This window comes from Lissotriton vulgaris, chromosome 7 (genome assembly GCF_964263255.1).
Source record: "Lissotriton vulgaris chromosome 7, aLisVul1.2, whole genome shotgun sequence".
NCBI classification, from domain to species: domain Eukaryota; kingdom Metazoa; phylum Chordata; class Amphibia; order Caudata; family Salamandridae; genus Lissotriton; species Lissotriton vulgaris.
In genome coordinates, this window is record NC_141695.1 from 839,465,672 (window position 1) to 839,475,553 (window position 9,882).

Consider the following 9,882-nt stretch of genomic DNA (forward strand, 5'->3'; position numbering starts at 1 on the left):
TACAATGCCAATAGCTCAAACTCTTGTAAATGCGAGACCTATTTCATTTTCAAGAAGCAGCCGCCATTGTCCCGGGCTGCTTGGAAAGTGAAAGCTTGCATGGGGCACTGAATGCTGCAGGAAAGCATGTTGTGCCTGTGGTAGGAGAAACTCGAGAAAGAAAATAGTGTTTATAGATTAATTAAGACATACAGTGTAACAACATAAGTAAAAGGGCCAGTCCTCATGGGAGGTTACAAATGAAGACAAGGCGGTACTAAGGGGGGACAAACAGGTCTATTAACGAATCAGAAGCCAGCATTTACAAAGGACAATGACACAAGCCAATGAAAAATATGGGCAGAGAGTGGGCGGAGCTTCAAGCCCATACTCAAATACGGTACACAAAAGTGAGCAACCCAATATACCCATGAGGGTTTGGCAATAGATATGTTATGGTAATTGGACCTTCAAGGGTTTTAATTATCTTAATGTTTCAAATATTATTTTAAATATCTACAATCGTACGACCCGATATATTTGATGCCGTTAATGCACAACAACTGTGACAAATGTCTTTTTAAGTCAATTTCTGTTTGTCACTGAACAGTGATCTTTTTGAGACAAAAGAGAACAAAAGAAAGGGTGTATATGATAGATATACAACGTTGTAAGAGAACATACAAATAAATTGATCTATAAAAATTCTCTATACAACAATTGCAAGAGCTTTTCTACCTATTTACAATCTAATTTATTATCCGGTAGAAAAAGCAATCGTCGACGTTTCATCACTTGCTCCTGAGCTGACTTGGAAGTGACGGGCTGCAGCAAACTAATCTCAGTTGTTGAGAGCTGACTGCGATAGACTCAACGTTGTAACTACAAACGCCAGAATAACACAATAGGAGATTTTCACAATTTTCTTAGATATTTTATCTGCCCATTTCCTTTTCTATACATCTATGAAGTCAGGCGAATAAGGATTTCAAACAGGTTATTCTACTAAGAGAGATACAATCATTTTGATTTATGCCGTGTCGCACATTACCACTATATTCAGAACTTTCGTGATTGAGGGTCTCCCAAGATATGATTTTTTATGTCCTGAGGATGGTCTCGGAAACGCAAGAATAGAGACCGAAACGTCGACGATTGCTTTTCTACCGGATAATAAATTAAATTGTAAATAGGTAGAAAAGCTCTTGCAATTGTTGTATAGAGAATTTTTGTAGATCAATTTATTTGTATGTTCTCTTACAACGTTGTATATCTATCATGTACCCTTGCAACAAATATTAAATCCGAATACTCTTTCATGTACACCCTTTCTTTTGCTCTCTTTTGTCTCAAAAAGATCACTGTTCAGTGACAAACAGAAATTGACTTAAAAAGACATTTGTCACAGTTGTTGTGCATTAACGGCATCAAATATATCAGGTCGTACGATTGTAGATATTTAAAATAATATTTGAAACATTAAGATAATTAAAACCCTTGAAGGTCCAATTACCATAACATACTCAAATACAGCATGCCTTACACAACAGGTCATGCCCAGGCTCAACCTAAACAAGCATTTACAATGCAATGGTCTCGGCATCATTTTTAATCATAAATAAATGGCATTGTCATTTACATTGCCAATAGCTTAATCGTTAAATAAATGGCATTGTCATTTACAATGCCAATAGCTTAATCGCTCGCAAATGCATGACCTATTTCATTTACACCCACACAGAGCCACACACACACACACATTCAGAGCCACCCACACAGAGCCTAGAGAACAGGAAGTTTAGGGTGGTGGAAGATAGAGGCATTATGTGATATAAAGGCTATGCAGCTCCAGCAGCCAGCGGCCCCAATGTTCATCAGTGCTGGCCACGGGCGAAGGATAGAAACCACGGTACTCTGTGTATACTAATTTCAGCTCAGGTGCCAACCACTCTAAAGTATCCTCGATTGCAAAGTGGCTGCATTTTTGCCTCGGTTACAAGGTGGCTTAATTTATCTAGAGGCTCTGCTATCCTTCGGGATCAAGTTCGCGCTATATAAAACTTTATAAATAAATGTGACCCAGGTAATGTTTCCAGGTGGTTCCCCACAGGTACATCTGCTCTCATGAGTATTTGACACCAACATGAGGAATAACAATCATACCCGAATGCAATCAGCATGTGGTAACAATCATACCCGGATGCAATCAACATGAGGAATAACAATCCTACCCCGATGCAATCAGCACGTGGTAACAATCACACCCAGATGCAATCAGCATGAGGAATAACAAGCATACCCGGATGCAATCAGCGCGTGGTAACAATCATACCTGGATGCAATCAGCATGAGGAATAACAATCATACCCGGATGCAATCAGCAGGTGGTAACAATCATACCTGGATGCAATCAGCATGAGGAATAACAATCATACCCAGATGCAATCAGCATGAGGAATAACATACCCGTACGGAATCAGCACGTGGCAACATGCATACCTGGATGCAATCAGCATGAGGAATAACAATCATACCCGGATGCAATCAGCACGTGTTAACAATCATACCCAGATGAAATCAGAACTTGTTAACAATCATACCTGGATGCAATCAGCAGGAGGAATAATATTCATACCCGGATGCAATCAGCATGAGGCATCTCAGGTCCCGGTACAAATCTGCTTTCAGGTGTGCGGTGGGGGCGAGTGATTTGAAGCGGGGGTTGGAGTGAGAGGAAAGAGTAGAAGCTGGGGGCTGCAAGCAGAGGAACATTCCTTTCTCCGCCATGCCACGAAAGAGGGTTAATGGGGAAGGGGGAGGGAGGGGGGGCTGTTGCCCTGCACTTGCAGCCCAAGCCTCATGTGATTTTATTGATTCGATGTTCTAGCCGGTAGAGTGCGGAGTGCGTTCACACAGCGGGAAGCCCAGGTACAGGGGCACCAGACCGGTTATAATTGGGCAGAGAGCGTCCCTCTCAGGCATACCCCTCCCGGAACTTGTAACCAGGGCCTGCACTGCGAGATGGGCGCATAACCGTGGCCGGTAAAGAACTCATCGTGCTCCGCCTATGGAGTTCGGTGGGGGGGGTAGGGGGTGCCCGCTGGCCACCAGCCAGGTGAGAGCTAATTCCGAGGGTCCGTCCGTTTCCCGACGTGTGGCAGGGAAGGAGTCTCACGCCCCGCCAGCTCGGTGGTCCGCTAGCAGCTAACATCAAATGCTCGCTTTGTGCGGCGTGTTCTCATTTCTCCACTGAACTGGAAACGGTTCTCTATGCTCGGCAATAAACCGCCAAAAATGAACAATGTGGTGTTCAGTCGCTGCAGGGTTGACGGGGGCTGTTAGGTGCTGCTGGAACTGCACAACCAGCGGGGCTGTTCCTGACAACACCAAAAAAAAAAAAAGCGGCCGCAAAGCTCCGAAAAGGTCGGAATCGGGGGCGTGTTTTTTGCGTTCTGAGTGACGGATGACGTCACAGGTACAAAGAACGCAAAAAACACGCCCCCGAATCCGAAAGAGACAGGGCTTGAACTGAGTGACGCCCCTCTCCTCCAATGGCTGGCCTCTGTTTAGGAAGCCAGCCAATGGAGGAGAGGGGCGGGTTCAAACCCCCATACCTAAAAACATTAAATCTCCCACCAGAGACCTTCGGTCCTCGACCTAAAAAGCAGTTACCAAGGCCTGGATGGGTGCAGATTCTACATTTTAGATCTCTGAAACACAGGCGCCAAGAGACTTCACAGGGATATAAGAATCTAGGTCAGCCTCCCCACGCATTGAAACTTCAACATGTGCAGCAATCACTGTGGCCTCAAATGAACCCGTTCACAACTAGCTTGAAGTTAAGGACCAACACAGTATTAGGGAACACAATCATTTTTTTCAGACATGGGCCATTTTTAACCTTCATCGCTCCTTCAAAATGCCCCTCTCACCGTAAAATCTGGGTGGATCTGTATCTTGAGGCCAGGGGTGACAGTGTCCACGTTGATCTGCGGTTTCATTTGTGTTTTTTTTTACATCACTGTTCGGAGTTCGGACTTTTAAAATCCACTCTCCACTTTCTACTTTTGCCTCAGCAAAGAGCAAATCCCCCTACCCATCCTCCAACTGTTAACTCCTCCTTGTAGCACCCTGACCCACCAGACTGACCTTTCTTGCTCTTTCATTGCACACAGTCAGGCTTCATTCCAGCATTCAGGGCATCAATGCTCATTCCCCTTACCTTATATTGTATTTGCAGTCTGGCACTCCTTCGAGAAAAGACATATGGCAATAACAAAAGAGAAAAGACATATAGCAACAGCAAACGATCTGTCGACGGCTGCAGAAGTGTATACTTTGTTTTACTCTCAGTACCCATATTATTTCTTCAGATATTTTTACAAAGTTTGTTTCATTTGCAAAACAGAGCTGAAATTAATATAAACAGAATATTAAAGCTAATGTTTCTGATCTGGGCAGTTGACTGGAATTCAGAAATGCAGTTAAGGCCAAGATGTTTTACTCCTGCTCTGCACCTTCTGTGTATTCATGATCTTACCCTTTTCACTAGACATGACATCTCTAGCTCCTAGTTCGAACTTCTTTAGATTGCTAGAGCCATACAGACTCTACAGCAGTTGGAAATATTGACTAGATGGTCAATGCCAAGATTTTCTCTCCAAACGTCCAAAATCACTAAGTTTAGATTTTATTTTTGAAACAGTGCATATTGTTTCCACTGATTTTATGCATTTTTTGAATGGGTTTATGTGGACTCTTTTCTTCAATTAATATTCAGCCGCTTTAAAGATTCCATATCATTGTTTACTATTCTGTTCACAACACAACTGTCTATCATGATACACCACACACTAACATTAAACAAAACCCACTGACCAGATCTCCTAACAAAGATCTAATACAGCCCAGCTATACCAGAGAGGCTTCTACAGTAAAATTCAATAGTTGGTGCTACAAATAAACACTATTCCTACACCTACTACCCTCAGTCCCTACGTCCATTGTAAAAGGGTATGACTATTGGCCAAGGAGATGCATCTATTACTAGCAAAGTCATTTTTTCTTAACAAAAGGAACACCCACCTCATACATACAGCTCAATATATAAGACATAGACAACTGAGAATAGTGCCAGAACACAACATCACAAGTTTAATTGGACTTCCGTCAAAGCACAAGGTGGGGTTGCGAATCCATACACATTTAAACATTTAGCTGATTTCAAACCCAAAGCGGCGTTTTTTTAAATCTCAGTAAGGAATACATGGCTTGGAGGGAGGCAGCAGTTGCCTTCCATCCTTGAAAAAGTCAAAAACACTCTGCGATCTTGGCAAACATTGCGGATGTACTTTTACAAAGGATGCTTTGTTCCCAATCGAAGAACACTGATCATGCTGTACAAAAAAAATGGATTACAAGACTGTAATTTACAAGTAAAGACCTCTTTATTTGTAAATTACATGGGCCTGGTTATAAAGTAACCAACATGCAAAGGGACTGCAATAGAGAATCAATACTGTTAGGTTAGAGTACAGATTGCTCAGAAAACTGGGCAAGGCAGATGGGTGTTTAGAAAACTACAAAAGACTGTCTAAAAGTTGTTAAGCAAAGGCAATGTATATGAATAATTGGATTTGCTTGCAATACCTGCTGTTTGGCTCTTGATATCCATGTCTTCAGAAGTAAGTCCAGGCGCGTTTTGTGGTACTTCCTTGTAGTTTTCACCGCAATAAAGAGGTCCTCAAACTCTAGAGCATACTTCGAGGAGTTAATGGAAGAAGTCAGAACACTTTTGTGATCTTCAGGGTTATCCGTAGGACCTCCAGGTTTCTCATCTGGGTTTTCTCTGCCAAGGATGTAGGCCCTCCAGTCCTCTACGTTACCATTGTCTTCAAAATGTGTGATGTCTGTAGTGTGCGTCGGAGGTTTCTGTTGTGCATGTTCAATTCCTGGGAGAGCGAACTGTTTGTCACAGGTGGCATTATACAAAGGTGGTGCTCGTGGCTGCGGAAAAGTTCTGGGCCTCCAGGGAGTCTTAGTTTTGGGTATGAATAGCAGAAGAAAAGTGCAAAAGATCACAGACACCAGGAAACAGATTTTGCTAAGCCAAAGGCAAGAGAAGTTCATTCTTCAGCCCAGCTCAGCACCCTGAGCGGATGCCATGACAGGTTCAGGTGGCATTGTGCTACATACTACACTGCCCTGCAGAAAAAGAGACAAAAGTTATGACAAGAAACTGGAGTATTTAAAAAATAATAATAATACTTGTTTTATCCCATTTTTATTTTGGAATAATAAGTATGCAGTTGCTGCAACCACTTCTCCAAAATATCTAGCTTATTAGGTTTGCTCTGAGGTTCAGATATGTATTAATCAAGTTTAATGCTGAACAGCAGCTTTATAAGAGAAATAGCCAAACAAGGAATCCGAAAGAGTTCTCAAACTAAGGCACTGTAAAACAGTGATTTCAAGAAATGAAAAATTCCTCTAGAGACAGACCTCAAAACTGTTGTTTTTTTCCAGATGGTGGTGATTTTCAGGGACAAACAGCCGACATGTACATGGAAGGTACTAATAATTTGCTAACGTTACATGAATTTACAGTGGTTATAGCGTTTTGTACTTTTACATACCAATAAAGTATACAAGAAATGGAGTGTCCCTCACTAGGAATTCATGATATTTTACGGTACAAAAAATATCTGCAATCTTTATACCTTAAACTCTCGACCCATTGTTTTCACTGTATTGATATTGGTATTTTTTTCACTTTCTCATTTACTTAACATAGACTGAAAGAATTTTATAGTATATTTAATTATGGCAATGAGGAATTGTCTAGTTGATGAGATGGAAGATTGCATTTAGCTGCAATGTTGAATACGACTGGTACTTTACCAAGATTTGGCAATTCTGCACCTGTAAATTTGGTACTTTACCAGGTTTAGGCAAATTTGCACCTTAAAACTGGATTTCAATCTTTTTTCCAACAGGGAATTTTGTATTTTGCACTTTTACCCATTTCAATCAATAATTAAGTAACTATTGATTATTTTTTATTCAACATGGACATGTCATGAGAACAATAGGATAGTAGGGCAAGTTTACATGGTACTCCAGCATTAGCTAACCATCTCTGCAAGTTTAAACTTTCCATGATTCGGATTATGAAACAACATCTTCAAGTACATTAGGAGTCTAAAGCCGATGTTACGAAGTTTAAAACCGTCTCTTCGTGTTTTGTGACAATGGCGATGATGGACTGTTTGAATCATCGTTCCTTTAAAAATATACTTTTAATTTGGGACGTTGTTTTTGTAAATGAGGACGGGTCAAACCAACCTCTTTTTAAGCACCCTGCACTTGTAATCACATGACCCAGACGAAGGCCTCTGGCTGAAACGCGTAGGTTGTTTGTTTCCTGGTGCACTTGGCATGCTTTATATGAAAATTAAATGGAGAAAATAACCAAAAATAAAAAATGGTGATCGCTGAACAACTCTAACATGCCTTGGTCTTGCTGATGAGTGCTGAGTTTCTGTGACCCTCTGGGACTTTGGTGTTTACAACCGAGGGAAAAACATGGGAAATCCATTATATATATATATATATATATATATATATATATATATATATATATACACATATACTACTATTATAAAGAGAGAACTTGCACCTTTTGGCCAGGTAAACTCGGGAACCACAGCGCCAATCTACACACCCGATACATCTATGAAAATGTCAGGGTGTGTAGATGGACATAGGCTATATAAATAAAATTTTAAAAAAGTAAATTCAAAAAAAATTACGTTTCTAAACAAAGTAGTCCCCTGAAAGTAGCGCCGGCCGGGACCTAGCGCTGGCCACGACGCGACGTGCGTCATGACGACAAGGAGTAGGGCGGTGCAGTAATGCCTCGATTTCAGTCTCTCAAGGCCGCGTCTCTCTTCTATGTCTACGGCTCTGCAGCGAGCTGTGGGGGGGCCTCGGAGCTCTCACTTTTCTACACACTAAAGATGCCGACAACGGGGGAGCAGAGTGCCGGGCTGGAGAGTCCGAGCAACGAGTGCGGTGGAGCGGAGGGTCCGCGCTTGAGCGCACTGCCCGGAGAGTTGCTGGAACGCATCGGAGCTGCCGAAGGTTGCGGGATCTTTGCGGGGCCCGAGGCAAGGTGTGGAGGCAGCAGTTTCGGAGGAGGTACTGGGGCGCAAAGGGTTTACGATTACAACAACAATTTAGGGGGGCGCGAGTGAGTCTGGGCGGGAGGGGGGCGTGAGTGAGTCGGGGCGGGAGGGAGTCGGGAGCGGGTGTACTGCCCCCAGCCAACGTTGGGGCGGGCTGCTAGTATATATATATATATATATATATATATATATATATATATATATATACACACATACTATCACTTTGCAAGAGGGTTAGTCTCCGGGATCCGGTTCCCGTAGTCAGGTGGCGTGTTCCACTCGGCCAACCCTGCCGCCAAGAAATGTCAATAGTTCCAAGATTTTTGCTACGATAAGCAATACACGCACTCAGAAAAGGTACAGCTAGTGGGCGTTTATTCTCAAGGTAACGCTACGCGTTTCAGCACAAGAGTGCCTTGGTCACACGTTTGAAAACGTAGCAAAAATCTTGGAACTATATATATAAATAAATACATTGCAGCCTTTGGAACTGCAGGTTCCAGAATGCCCTTCTACAAACAGGAAGTGATCCTGACATAAAAGTGCCACCGGAAGTGAATTTTAACATCCAATATTGGACTGCAGTAACCAACGGTGTATGTTCGGTGTAATGGCTCACCTTGAAAAAGTTCTAGCAGAACGAAACGCGTCGGAAAATGCCACATGCTGTTCCTAATTGAAATAAAACCGGCAGAAAAAGAAGGTTCGTGTTGCGACTCCAATTGCTTTCCAAGAGGAGAGATATGTGAGAATATATATCGGCTGGCTCCGCCGAAGAGAAACGCACCACCAGAAGAGCGCCATCATCCTCCAGCCTGGAGCCTTCCTGCTGACTCGTGCAAACGAAGAGGGGGATGCGGTGCCGCCAGGGACCTGCCCTGGTATTGGACCCGGGTCAACTTCAAAAGTGAGCGGACTTGGGGAACTTCAGCCATCAGCGACACACAATCATGTGTTTAAATTAAATTAAAAGTGACTTTATCTTGGAACAGTAGCAAACTACACTACCCACTGGAGGGAAATAAATACATTGCAGCCTTTGGAACTGCAGGTTCCAGAATGCCCTTCTACAAACAGGAAGTGATCCTGACAAAAGTGCCACCGGAGGAAGTGAATTTTAACATCCAATATCGGACTGCAGTAACCAACGGTGTATGTTCGGTGTAATGGCTCACCTTGAAAAAGTTCTAGCAGAACGAAACGCGTCGGAAAATGCCACATGCTGTTCCTAATTGAAATAAAACCGGCAGAAAAAGAAGGTTCGTGTTGCGACTCCAATTGCTTTCCAAGAGGAGAGAGATGTGAGAATATATATATATATATATATATATATATATATATATATATATATATATATATATAAATTGGGTGTGAATATAAAATCTTTTCCAACACCGTTTGACACACAACCTATCATGCTCAAATCTCACTACACTTGCCGTACTGAGTTAGCGGTTTATATATTACAATGCAGCTGTAACCTCATATACGTAGGGAGCACTAAAGGGGCGGTTTATTTAGGTATCCTCCAGCATTTATGGGCCATAGTAAATGCGGATCCCGCCTACCCAGTGGCTAGGCATTTTCAATCTGTCCACCACCAAAACCTAAATCACTTGAATTATTTTGTGATAGATGCTATAATCCCCAATAAGAAAGGAGGAGACAATGAAAAACGCCTACGCCAACTGGAGTCAAAATATATTGTCATGCTTAA

The 9,882-nt window shown here is 42.4% G+C and overlaps 1 protein-coding gene across 5 annotated transcripts in view; it reads right to left on the bottom strand.

The window, feature by feature from the left end:
- Nucleotides 1–9,882, bottom strand: part of RFNG (RFNG O-fucosylpeptide 3-beta-N-acetylglucosaminyltransferase) — an 81,349-nt gene that overhangs the window by 67,913 nt on the left and 3,554 nt on the right. For all 5 annotated transcript variants that reach the window (XM_086931187.1, XM_086931184.1, XM_086931185.1 and 2 more), the window contains one exon: nucleotides 5,629–6,183. In XM_086931187.1, coding sequence (XP_086787313.1) covers nucleotides 5,629–6,108 — 480 coding nt within the window. In that variant the 5' untranslated portion in view covers nucleotides 6,109–6,183. The remainder of the gene's footprint in view (nucleotides 1–5,628; nucleotides 6,184–9,882) is intronic.